Genomic DNA, 13389 nt, shown 5'->3' with positions numbered 1-13389 from the left:
CTTACACATGTAATGACATTTATAATGCAATGCATATGCTTTATTGTTTGAAAATGTTTTCAATACGCAGATGAACATTGGTGTATAGCTTACATAGTCACATTCCTTTAAACTAGTCACTATGAAATAAATTAAAATAAAGGACATTCAAAACGTTGATGTTGTGTTTGCCTTGTGTCAAGAATTTACTCGGTGTAGCCTACCCAGGAGCTTCAATATGTAATTAAAGGCCGATCTTTGTTTGCATACAATTTTCAATAAAAGTTAATGTGTACACTGTTGAAGCAGATCTCCCCGGGAGATCCTGGGAATGCATTGCAAAATTGTTGAAGATAATTATTGGCCTCCGATCTTCATTTTACCGTCATAATTGGATCACATACTTTGTTGCTATGAATGGGCTGCCGTGCTCATTAATGCTCGCATTGATAATTTTGTCAGTCCCAACCCTGTGTTCTCTCCTCATCATAAGCGTTGACTTGAGGAAGAGAAAACACATCGACGATGCCCAACCGTGAGTAGGCCTAAATAAATTATAACTGGGGGAAAAAACATAATAGTCAGGCCTAATTGATGATTGAAAAGTTGAAATTGTCAAAACAATGGACTTCTCAGTTCTTATTTATGCATGGTGTGGTAGTGACGAGGATACCTGCAGTATACGCTATGTCTATTTATTGATGATGAGTATAGTTTATGATATGGCTACTGTCCAGCAGCAACTATGACAGTATGAACCAGTTACCCACAGTCTATTCTGTAGCCTACAATTCCTTAGTTAACCTACTACACGCCAACAGGTCACGGCTACTAAGACCACTTTTATTAGATCCCAAGAGTGGTCGCTCGAGGGCTACTTTCCTAGTCAAGTGCGTCAGAAAATGTTAATACCCGTATGCAATAGCCTAAGTATTCAAGCCAAGTCAAATTAAAGTGTTCGTCGGGGGAACGTTGACCTGCCTAATATCACATTAATATCAAAAGACAGGCCGTAGCCAAGTTGTTTCGCTGGGCAATTCATCATCAACAAGGTAATCAACTGAAACTTTTTTCTCCCATCTCTGTCCAAAATGCCGGTGAATATGGCTGGATGCCGCACAGACTGCGTTGAGAAGCCTTTCTCCATTGGATATAAGAAGTTCGGCCGGTTCGTTGGATTGCACCCATGGTGGTTCTTCATCGGACCTCTCGTCCTGTCCACTGCACTTGGATCTGGATTTTACTTCCTCGAGGACCGGGAGGCCAATGACATTGAGGACCAATTTACGCCAACTAACGGACCTGCAAAACTTGAGAGGCGTTTTGTGCAAGAGAACTTTCCACTGAACAATTCTGTGTTTTCTAACCAGAGACTGTATACAGATGGAATTTATGCGTCCTTCATAGCGGTTTCTAAAGCTCCCCATATTTTCACAGACGCCGCTATTCAAGAAATACTAAGTTTAGACAAGAAAGTCAAAGAAATTTATATTTCTAATGGTCATGAACAGCTTACATTTGAAGCACTATGTGCCAGGAAATACGATAAATGTATCCCAAATAAGATCCTAGATATTGTAAATCATTATGGGAGCAAAATTGAGGAGACTGAACTCACATTTCCCTTTTTCCGCTTTGGTTTTACACATATTTTTCTGGGATATTCTGTTGGTGGACTCAGTTTAAGCTCGTCAGTTATAAAAAGCGCTAAAGCAATAAGGCTTTTGTATTTTCTTAAAGAAGGTAACCGCTCTTCAACCGACTTGTGGCTAAACGAGTTCCTCAGGATTTTCCCCTCAAACGTTTCACTGAAATTCATCAAGGTAAGTTTAATTGTTTTTTTAAAGACACTGTAAAGTAATGTATTATAAATACATATTAGTTTAACATTTATCATCTGATAGCATGGTAGTTGATAATATTCATCAAAACTCTTAGATCATTATCATCTTATATCGTATATTATATATATGTATATGAACTATAAAACAGATATTTCTTTGCTCTAGTGCTTTTACAAGTAGATACTTAGTCTGAGGTAAAATCAGGTCAGCTCCACAATATGATGACCCTAACCACTCAAACACACACAAATCTGTGTGCTGGACACTGTTAAGGAGGTGATGACACAGGTCCATGAGCTGTGAAGCACAGTTAATCACTCACTGAATAGCTCTGTAGTTGTCATCTTTGTCTTTAAGCTACACCCAGAACCTGGAGGTCTGTAGCTCTTGTGCGATTCATTTAAGGGGGCCGAGTTTTAAGTCAACATCCATTGTTCACCCCTCAGCAAGGAGGATGGAGATCTTGGCTGTACATAAGAGGTGGGCAGGGATGCCAAGGATGGGGATGGGTCATGAACAAGCAAAGTGCCACATCTGAAATGTCTGTTGAATGGATTGAGACACTTTTAACAGTTATTTATATTTGTTGTTTCTTTATGAATCAAGAATTGATTTCAAAAACGTCACTTTGAGGGGGTATAAACATTCTTAAAACCATTCATTACACGTGCGTGTCTAACAGACAATAATTATGACGCATACATACAGTAGCAGTTCTTTGAGCTTATGCCCATATTTGAATTCAGTCAGATAGTCTTGTGACCATTGTGGAAGCATCCCAGGTGTGGGTTGTGAGTGTCGTGTCATAAGGGGTATTTACGTGTGTAAAAGATGCTCACGTTGATTTTTCTCAGACTGATTTTGCACGTCATCTCTCCTAGGTTACACACTCTACATCCCTGTCCAGGCAGGTGGAATTTGAGGCCAACACAAAGGATGTTATTCCTCTATTTTCCATTACATATGTCATCGCTATAGCTTTTTCCATCCTATCCTGCTTAAGGTAAGCATTAAACCAGTCAGCCATTTTGATTTACAAGAGCAATGACAATGAAAATTCATTTAATTAGCAAAATTTTCCATAACCCAAAGTTAAAGTGTTGAAAAATATTTGTTTTTGGTATCAGGTCTGTGGTCTGACCGGTGTGTAATGTTTTTTTTCTATCCACAGGTTTGATTGTGTGAGGAACAAAGTATGGGTGGCCACCTTCGGGGTGTTCTCTGCAGGTTTGGCTGTCCTGTCCGCCTTCGGGATGATGCTTCACATCGGAGTACCCTTTGTAATGACAGTGGCAAACTCACCCTTCTTGATATTGGGTATGGAAATGACCAAATGAATGAACCGGTCAACATTTCAAACATTTTGGGTTTGCTTCTTCAACTGTGTCCCTATTCTAATACATCTGTCAACTGTCCTCCATCGCTGCAGGTATTGGCGTTGATGACATGTTCATTCTCATATCCTGCTGGCAGCAGACCAATGTCCATGACAGGGTGGAAGACCGTCTTGCAGACACCTATAAAGAAGCGGCCATTTCTATCACCATCACCACTCTGACCGACGTGTTGGCTTTCTACATCGGACTCATGACGCCCTTCCGCTCTGTGCAGTCTTTCTGTCTGTACACCAGTACGTCTATTCTGTTCTGCTACATCTACAGCATCACCTTCTTCGGAGCCTTCCTGGTTCTCAACGGAAGGCGAGAAAACGGCAACAAACATTGGCTGACCTGCAAGGAAGTTCCAGGGGATTGTCCCATCGGTCGCTCCAAATGGTACGGCTTGTGCTGTGTGGGAGGAGCCTATGACCCCCAAACAGGCAGCGAGGAAGTGCAGCCTATGAATCACTTCTTTAAGAAGTACTACGGCCCTTTTCTCACCAGGTCTGGGACCAAGGTGTGTGTGATCCTGCTGTATGCCGTTTATCTGATCATTAGTGTTTATGGATGCTTCCAGATCCAGGAGGGAATTGATCTTCGAAATCTGGCTGCCGATGATTCGTACGTGGTGAAGTATTACGATGATGAAAAAGCATATTTCTCTGAATACGGTCCAAATATTATGGTTGTTGTACGGGGGGAATTTCCCTACTGGGATGAGAAGAACAGGTCTGATCTTGAAATGTGTGTGGAGGACTTTAAAAACCTGTCCTTCATCGAGAAGGATATCTTCACATCCTGGCTTAAATCCTATAAACACTACGGATACCACACCAATCTCAATCTAAGCGTTGAACATGTTTTTAAAAGAAATCTGGGGTCTTTTCTCAAATTCTATTCTGATTTTAAGCAAGACGTAAACTTCACCAACAATTCAATTCATGCTTCTCGTTTCTTCATCCAGACTGTTAATATTTCGACTGCTATCGATGAAATGAACATGTTAAACAACCTACGGGACACTGCCAAAAGATGTCATGTTCCTTTACTGGTGTACCATCCTGCTTTTATTTACCATGATCAATATGCTGTCATAGTAAGTAACACCATCCAAAACATCGGAGTAACCACTGCTGTCATGTTGCTGATCTCTCTTCTACTCATACCAAACCCTCTGTGCTGCCTCTGGGTGACGTTCTCTATTGCCTCGGTCATAGCGGGCGTCACTGGTTTCATGGCTCTCTGGGATGTCAATTTAGATACCATATCGATGATCATCCTGGTCGTTTGCATTGGATTCTCTGTGGACTTCTCCGCGCACATCTCCTACGCCTTCGTTTCAAGCAATAAGCCGAGTGCAAATGAGAAGGCTGTGGAAGCTCTTTTTCATCTGGGTTACCCCATACTCCAGGGTGCTGTGTCCACCATCCTGGGGGTGGTGGTGTTGTCCGCCTCCAAAAACTACATATTCAGAACATTCTTCAAGATTATGTTTCTGGTAATCTTTTTTGGTTTGTTTCACGGCATCATGTTCATCCCTGTGTTTTTGACCTTCTTTGACATCTGTAGTGGGAGTTCAAGCAAGGTGAGCACCCAGGAGAAAACAGCGGCTGAAAATCAAGACACTGGAAACTTCCGGTCCAAAAACAAACAAGAGAAACCTATAGAGCAAGACAAGACAATCTACGATAATTGCTCGTTCACGCCAGACAACCACCAGATCTGTGAAACGCAGAGTTGCCCCTCGGTGTGGACTCTAAATGTCAACACACATCAGACTCTAAGTGGTCAGATGTGCATGATTAGTACGGTCCCCATGTTCACCGTTGACAGCGAGACTTACAAAGTTCAGATGTACGCTGCCGGTAATAGCACTGAACTCTCCGTCAACTGGAACCAAAACACTGAATGTGGTTTGATGGTGAACAACAAGACAATACCGCAAGAGAGTAACATCCCAGAACTCAGTTGCTCTGATTCTGAATCTAATTGCTTGAATTCCCTGAGATGTCCGTGACCCTATCCGTGTTTAACTTTGGTGCGTTTGTTTACATGAGGTGTGTTGTTATTCATTTGGTCATGTCATCAATGATTAAGCAGTTGGTTTGAGCCATCTAGATGACACCCTCATTTAGACTTCACTGATGTTAATGTAACATACTGTATATGATAGTGGATTTTTCTTTTTAAGTCATAGTTCTGTTGGAATACATGTTTTTTAACTTAAGGAATTAGTTTACTCAATTTCAGGCATCAAGGTGAATTCTTGTTTTCTGCAACACTGCCAAGAGCATATCAATATGCCGATATTCTTTATTAGTTGAGTGTACAATTTTACCTACACTTGACTACACATTTAGTTCATTTCATCCCTTTTGACACTTTAACAAAGATCTCTGAACCAAAACATAATAAGTATAAGTATTAAATTCAAATGACTAGAATAGAGATGCATACAAGTGACTGAATATATAATAACATTTACAGTAATACACGTGTGGCCATTATCCGTTTTCTTCATGGATGTTCTGGTTGTGTACCACAAGGTGGCAGTGTAGCTGCACAGCATACAGTACAGACAGACAGTGAATATTTGTTGTTTCATACAAGTAATATTACTTGTTTCATATTTGTTTTGAATGTACTATGCTACTCTGTAGGGTTTCCATAAATACAGTATTAACTTCTTTTGCGTTTGTGATTAGTTAAAATGTTGTATTCATTTTCATGTAGATCTAATGTTTCACAGTTATATGTACTAATTTGTTGTGAAATGCCGTGGCATTTTAAGTGATGTGTCTGAACGTTCATATCTAATCAAATGTGCCACTGACTGTTTATATTTTTCTGTCTGTTCAGAAGGTTTTCTGTAATTGTCTGAATGTGAAAAACACAAACTGACAATAAAAGAGAATGCAAAACAGCTGCTGACAGAATGTTTGATTTTATTATTTGACAATGTACATAATTCAACACAATAATAAGATACTTAATCAGACTGTTCATTGCAAAGTTATACACTAGGCTTTTTGTAACAGTGTATCCCCACTGAAAACAACAACATTTCACCAATAGATTGTACTTATGACACTATGAACAATAAAAAAAATGACGAATGATGATGATAGATTATTTGAAATATCTGAAATATCTGTTTAATGTGTTAAATGCTGCCTCCCTACTTAGCCTCCCTTAGAATTGTGTCGAGCGTGGCCAGTGTGCTGTTAGGATCTAGTAAATGAACCAGAGGAACGTTCACACCAGTCTCTTGAAAAATTTGATTCTGCAGAGTCATGGCCAACATTGAGTCAATCCCGAGTTCACACAGTCTGGCGTCGTCTTTTAGTTCTTCCACGCTGATGTTGCTTATCTCACTGATCAGAGTCCTGACACTCTCTGGTGTGGAGGACGGTTGCTGAACCCTAGATTCTGTCACGGTTGTGTTCTGAAGTTCTCTTTCAACCAAACCTGACAGTCGCGTTTTGAGGGATGCGTTTTGGGAGAGGACATGATTGCTCAAATTTCTGAAGTGGAACTTGCAGATGGCTTGCTGTGGGTTGTTCAACAACAAACACTTTTCCAGTGCCTCATGGGCTTCACACACATCCATAGTCATCATCCCCTTTGCCTCTAGAAACCTCTGGAAATGGTTTTTGTTCAACAAGAGACCGAGGTTTAAGGGACCCCAGTTGATGGACTGACCAGCGAGTCCAAGGTTTCTTCGGTAGTGACAGAATGTGTCCAAGAACGCGTTCGCTGCAGCGTAGTTAGACTGCGAGGTATTCCCAATGAAGGAGGAGATGGACGAGTAACACACAAAGAAGTCGAGTTTGTTGTGCAGGGTCACATAGTGAAGATTCAATGCCCCACTCACTTTGGGGCACAGGACGTTCCGGAAGGACGAACGGTCGAGGCTTTCAATCAGAGCATCCTGCAACACGGCTGCACTGTGAAACACTCCTTTGATTGGACAAGAGGGAAACCGTTGTCCAATCCTCGTGACGGCCTTCACAACCTGACAGGGCATTGAAACGTCGCATTGAACGTTCAGAATCGACACCTTGCACGTCTTCTGGAGAGTGTCCATCTCTCCCTGTGTCTCGGCAGATGGAGTTCTCCTGGAGAGCGTGACGATGCAGTCACCTCCCCTGTGAGCAATGAACTTGACCGTCTCAAAGCCTAACCCTGAAAGCCCTCCTGTAACAATATACACACAACTGTGCTTGAAGAGGGACCTTGGCCTCTTTATCAAAGGGATATTGCATTCTGTATTTTCAGATACTTCCCTATTCCCCAAAACGACTTGAGGTATAGTGCTTACGCTGAAGTAGGACTGTGTTTCAGTTGTGGTCTGGGCCACTCTCTGTCCAGTCGATTGAAAGGCGGTGCTTTGCAGGGACAGAGATAAACTATCTAAATGAAGTGACTGCAGCCATTGGCTTATCTTCACTTTCTGTGTCTTCAGGTTTGCTCTCTGGAAAACACTTGACACATGACATCTTTGAATGTGTACATGTTCACTCTCTGGTGCGGCGATGTTTGCCGACATGTGGTTATCACAAATGACAACAACCTGTTTCAACATTGCACTGCATCCTATTCTCACTAGTGGGGACAGATCAACCGGAGGCAGAACCACAAACATGTAATTGTGGTCGCTGTTCAGGAGCTCTTCACTAAACTGAGACAGAAGGATTGTTTTCCATCCTGACCTGTTTGCCGTCTGGCTTAAAACCATCATCAGAGCCGAATTAGGAGTTGAGGAGACGATGGCCAATGCTCTCGGTTTCTTTACCTTGGGCAACAATCTGTGCATGATCTCCCATGCCAGCACAAAGTAGGACAAGCACGGAATATCCCTCAGAAACGAAAGCATCTTTGTGTTGTAGCATGCCGCCTCGGGAACTACTATCTTGGAAGTGGCTGTCACAGGATAACAAGAGGCAACATGATCGCCCACTTTCAGTTTACTCACACCCTTCCCTATAGCCGTGACAATACCGCCGAAGTCTAGAGCCAGGACATTGTGTGTCAGAGAAGAATGTTTGTTCCAGTAGAGTGTCTGGCCAAAGTTCATGTCTGAAACAGTCACAGGGTAGTAGTCTGAAGAATGAACACACATTTGTAGGAGCTGAATCTCAACAGATTTGTCCTGTAGAAGGGTACCCGTTTTGTCACAGGTCACAGCAGACAAGTTATCTACTCGATAAGGCTCACTGGTTTGAAGAACGAATTGCTCAAAATCCCAACAGCGGACACGCTGTTCTGGGCAGACGATGCCTGTTAAGGGCGTGCGCACGATCGTTGTTGAACTTATCTGACCTCTGTCGATCATGACCTCTGGATCCCTGCAGGTGTGTATGACCTGAACCAGGGCCTGGATATCTTCACATGTCACTGAGGCCAGGTCAATCAACTGAAACGAGAGTCCTGGCATCTCAGCTGCACACGCTCTCGTCATCCCAGAAAGCACAAACCCACAGCTGACATGATCCACCGTCTTCTCCGCCGATCGGTAGGTTATGACTCGGATGTTACAGGAGCGTTTGGTGTCTTTTAAAGCTACCACAATCTGGCGAAAGTGTTCACAGCAGTCCACCAAGCTATCTAACGCCTTCTCGGTTGTCAGATGACTGAGATCTTCGATTCCCCAAACAAAAAGGACCTCCTCAAAGCAAGAATCACCATGAAGAGATTGAGACACCAAATCTGTAAGTTGTGAGCACAACCAAAGTTCCCTGTTAGAGAAATATGTTGATTCCTGGTTTAGAAATGGTCTCAATGCTTTAGTAATTCCTAGTGTATCCTCAAAAACTAACGCCTTTGGTCGGCAGCTTAAAAGGAAATCGTCGGAAATGGACGTTGGTGGATGATGGTGAAGTTCAGTGTGAAAGAAGAAAGACTCGGCCACTTGAGAGCAATCACCCAAAAAGAAAATCCGAACTTGTTTGAGCTCTACTAAAACATGTCCTTCTTTAGAAGAAAAGCACCCACAAACATCTATGTGGTCTGACATCATTTTGGTAGCTCTCAAATACAGAACCATCTCCTCTTGCAGGGGTCTAAAGATCACCACACTGCCAATCCCAGATGGCAATCCTGGCCTCACACTTAATCCTCCAATAGCAACCACAGCAGTCATTTGGAGGAAATAATCCAACACTACAGGATGTAGAAAGTACTCATAAAGCTGGTTCAACAATTCACCTGGGACTCTAATGACAGACACAGCCTCCTTGAATTCATCTCCGAAGTATACTTCATCTAGCTGTCGGAAAACAGGACCATACTCGAAGCCTGCGTGGTTGAGGATGGAGTACATCTCATCCCCCTTTCTAACTGATGGGCATCTATCAAAGATGGCATCAAGGCAAAGGGTTTGTTCTTCAATCAATGTTTGACCGTTTTGAATGGTCATTGTGCCCGATGCATGTGTTGCTGTGGAAGACTGTATCTTAAACATGGTGTCATTCCCAGCATGCTCCAGTATTACCTTCATGTGATGAGAGTTTGTACTGAGAGTAAACAAACTTTGAAAAGTGACACTGAGCTCGATTGAGGAAATAGGCATCTTTGGCCTTGAACTAGACATGATTGAGGCATAGGCCAGTTCCACATACAAAGCCCCTGGAACAATGGAAACACCATTGTTCTTGTGCTCCCAGAGATACGGCATGGTGTGGGATGAGATGATGCATTTGTGCTCCTTGTTGTCGTGCTTTGATTTGGAAATCAGGGGATGGTTAGACGAAGCAGCCATCTCATTTCCTTGTCTTACAGCCTCAAAACACACCTCATTTCTATGATTATCAAATTGGTACCTTGGGAAGGATGTTGGTAGTGTCTCACACCCTGCATAGAACTGGTGCCAGTTGATCCCTATTCCCAGCTCAAACAGTTTGGAGACTGTTTCCAGTATTGTCTCGTGATCTTTCTCTGGCTGCGCAGAGGAGAAAACTTTGATGTTGTTTCCTAAAGTCTCTTGAACGTTCCTTTGGAGAGCCCTTCGAGGACCTATCTCCACAAAGACAATACTCTTCTTTGCCTGGTGGTCTTTGGTTGCTGCTCTGAGCGTTTGTTCGAAAGAAACTGGTTCTCTGATATTCTGTGCCCAGTATCTCCCTGTGATGAAATCTCCATCAGAACACATTTCACCCGTCACTGTCGAAAACAGTTCACACTCCATCTTGTTTGCAGTCAAAGAGCCAATACTGTCGTTTACTTGGTCCACAATGGGCTCCATCATATGGCTGTGGTATGCAGCAGGTACATCTAGTACATGAAGAAACAGGTTTTTGCCTGTGAAGAGAGTTTCCAGCTTCTGACGGAGACTGTTGATAGCATCTGCATCTCCTGAGAGAGTGCAGGACAGCGGACTGTTATAAGCAGCGACGCAAATCTTCCCAGAGTAAACTGGGAGGACATTCAAGATGTCCGACACGGCAACGTTGCTGACCACAAGCATTTTCCCTCCAGTGACTTTGCTCTGCAGAGTACTGCGGTGATAAATCACCTTCACAGCATCCTCAAGAGACAAGAGGCCAGAACAGTGGGCGGCAGCAACCTCTCCAACAGAGTGCCCAAGAACAGCATCAGGTTGGACGCCCCAGTGCTTCAGGAGACTGACGATGCCAACCTGAACGGCGAAGAGCAGAGGCTGGACAACCTCCGGCTTGGTATAATCATCGTTGTCATAACCCTCTGCTATCTTTTGTACGATCCTAGTACTTCTGTAGTTGAGGAAAACATTCTCGATTTCTCGGACCTTGTCTCTGAAAACAGGCTCCTCATTGAGAAGCTGCTTGCACATGCCCCTGTAAGTGACCCCGTTTCCACAGAACACGAAAACCAATCTAATGTCTGACTTGGACTGCTCAACCTTCTTGTTGTTGAAAGACTTCAGTTGGTTCTCTAAGTCGGAGACGGAGTGTGTGAGGAATGCTTTCCTGTACTTGTGTCTCAAAAGGCTCCTGCGACACGCTGAGCTAAAGGCTAACGCTTGTATGTCAGTCGTTTTGTTTCTGTTCAGTCTCTGACGCGTGTCGTTCATACACATCACTAAGGACTTTTCCGAGGCTGCAGACAACACAAACACGTTTCGGCAAGAATGAGTGGTTAGCCTAGGGACCGTAACCTGCCTGTACTCTTTCACCACAGCATGTGCGTTTGTGCCTCCAAACCCAAAGCTGTTGACACCTGCCAGTCTGTCAGTGGAACCTGTCACTTCCCACTTCTCAGCTGTGGTGGTGATGCGTATGTTGAGATCTTTGGCGTCGATACTAGCACTGTCCTCGGAATAGAAGACAGAAGGTACTATGGTTTCATTCTTCATCATCAAAAGTACCTTGATCAGCCCTGCGACTCCGGCTGCAGATTCTGTGTGGCCGATGTTGCCTTTCACAGAGCCGATGCGGAGTGTGTCTGAGCCAGGAGGTCTGGCTGTGGCGATGACTTTGGAGATGCTCCCTGCCTCTATAGGGTCCCCAACTGGGGTTCCAGTCCCATGTGCCTCGATGTACTGGACATTGGACAGGTCAGACGCAGAGTAGATTGTGCGCAGCAGCGCCTCCTGTTGGACCATGGATGGCTTGGTGATTGGAGTGACCGAGCGGCCATCTTGGTTGACGGCAGTTCTGCTGATGATGCCCCACACTTTATCAAAGTCCCTCAGTGCCTGTTCATGGAAGAGTATTACAATATTAAGGGTCAGTATTGCAGTGACATTTCAAAAGGTTTGCATCTTAAATAGACAGTGGAATGGACACTTACATTTTTCAGAGGCTTCAGTAAAACAATCCCACACCCCTCTCCTCTGCCATAGCCATCTGCTCTGCTGGAGAAAGGTTTGCTGGTGCCATCAGGTGAGATCATCTTTGCTTTGCTGAGAGCGACAAAGACTCTGGGCTCCAGAATACAGCTGACGCCCCCGCACAGAGCCATCTCACAGTCACCTGAGATTGGAAATGATTTAAACGCTAGCAACATTTTCTGCTGATTGACAAATAGTCAGATGTATTGTACCTTGTTTTATTGCCAGGCAGGCTGAATGCAGAGCCACAAGAGATGAGGAACAGGCACTATCAATAGCAAACGATGGGCCAGTGAGATTGAAAACGAAGGATATCCTGTTGGCTGCCACACTCATAGCTGTGCCTGTGCCATTGTAATGGGTGATGGTGCCAGGACTGTTGTTCAACAGGGTTTCATAATCCCTGTTCATCAGACCTGTAGGGACATATGGATGTCATTTTATTGATTTACATATTCCGTTTTGAGAAATAATCCGATTGTTTTTGTTTCTTGATATAGCAATCACTGGAGTTCAATTGTTTATATTGTTCTAACAATTGTTAGGTAATGTATAAAATAACAAGTACCTATATAAACCCCTGTTCTGGTGCCACTGATTTTCTCCATTGGTATCCCAGCATCCTCGAGTGCTCTGTATGCACATTGGAGCAACAGTTTGTGCTGCGGGTCCATGAAGTTTGCTTCAGCTTCCGAGATGCCAAAGAACTTGTGATCAAACTCATTGAACCTGATAGATTGAGATTCAAATTCATTAGACCATTTCTCAAGGGTCAGTTTCACTGAGCTATTCTCCAAAGCGGGACTTTTATAGTCTTACCCGTCTATGAGAGCGGCTTTGGTTGTCTGTGTTTTCCCAGGTTTGCTGTGATCAGGATCATACCAGTACGTGCTGTCAAACCTCTCGTCTGGGATGTCAACAGCACAGTTCCTTCCTTCCAACAGAACGTTCCAGAAAGAATCAAGCCCCTCCCCTAAAACAAAAGGAAAACATTTTGTGCATTTTTACTTTTAACATTTACTTTTTTGCATTTACATTCAAACAGCAATTATCTACCACCAAATATCTCCTTGTCATGCATTCTTACCACCAGGGAAATTGCATCCAATTCCAACAATGGCAATATCTTCATTTGTACCATCCATTTCTTTTCCTCAAACTTTACAAAAGTGCGGAAATCTAAATTGACTTCCACATGCTCTTTAAAAAGTTAAACTTCTTGCTTTTAATCTCCGGTAGGACAAATTATCTGAAGGAAAATGTCTTCTGTATATTTTCCGTCGTTCCTGATAAGAGCCCAGGATTTGGTCTCTTCTTGTGCCTGTGGTGACGAGAGCTCCTCTTTATAAATCCAAACCTCTCTACAGATCTCTATGAG

General features: G+C 43.3%; 2 protein-coding genes across 2 annotated transcripts; one reads left to right on the top strand and one right to left on the bottom strand.

Annotated features, from left to right (window-relative positions):
* The first annotated feature begins 1082 nt into the window (after nt 1-1082).
* LOC136957981 (patched domain-containing protein 3-like) lies at nt 1083-5219 on the top strand. The gene is made up of 4 exons (XM_067252199.1): nt 1083-1802; nt 2705-2826; nt 2995-3140; nt 3253-5219. The coding sequence occupies exons 1-4, from the start codon at nt 1083-1085 to the stop codon at nt 5217-5219; spliced, it is 2955 nt and encodes a 984-aa protein (XP_067108300.1).
* A 1161-nt stretch (nt 5220-6380) lies between these two features.
* Nucleotides 6381-13156, bottom strand: LOC136957980 (phenolphthiocerol synthesis polyketide synthase type I Pks15/1-like). Its single transcript, XM_067252198.1, has 6 exons — nt 13099-13156; nt 12831-12984; nt 12580-12740; nt 12224-12427; nt 11972-12153; nt 6381-11876 (listed from the first exon to the last, which is right to left on the bottom strand). The coding sequence occupies exons 1-6, from the start codon at nt 13154-13156 to the stop codon at nt 6381-6383; spliced, it is 6255 nt and encodes a 2084-aa protein (XP_067108299.1).
* Nucleotides 13157-13389: the final 233 nt, after the last annotated feature.

This window comes from Osmerus mordax, chromosome 15 (genome assembly GCF_038355195.1).
Source record: "Osmerus mordax isolate fOsmMor3 chromosome 15, fOsmMor3.pri, whole genome shotgun sequence".
In the NCBI taxonomy this organism is placed as follows: Eukaryota; Metazoa; Chordata; class Actinopteri; order Osmeriformes; family Osmeridae; genus Osmerus; species Osmerus mordax.
This window is presented reverse-complemented; position numbering and strand designations above follow the sequence as displayed.

Bases quoted from the DNA above. Each gene is read 5' to 3' on its own strand.
- LOC136957981 (XM_067252199.1), top strand. From the start codon at position 1,083: ATGGCTGGATGCCGCACAGACTGCGTTGAGAAGCCTTTCTCCATTGGA. The intron at 2,827-2,994 runs GTAAGCATTAAA...TTCTATCCACAG, and splicing joins TCCATCCTATCCTGCTTAAG to GTTTGATTGTGTGAGGAACA. The intron at 3,141-3,252 runs GTATGGAAATGA...CCATCGCTGCAG, and splicing joins CTCACCCTTCTTGATATTGG to GTATTGGCGTTGATGACATG.
- LOC136957980 (XM_067252198.1), bottom strand. From the start codon at position 13,156: ATGGATGGTACAAATGAAGATATTGCCATTGTTGGAATTGGATGCAAT. The intron at 12,428-12,579 runs GTACTTGTTATT...ATGTCCCTACAG, and splicing joins CAGAACAGGGGTTTATATAG to GTCTGATGAACAGGGATTAT. The intron at 11,877-11,971 runs GTAAGTGTCCAT...TTCCATGAACAG, and splicing joins TACTGAAGCCTCTGAAAAAT to GCACTGAGGGACTTTGATAA.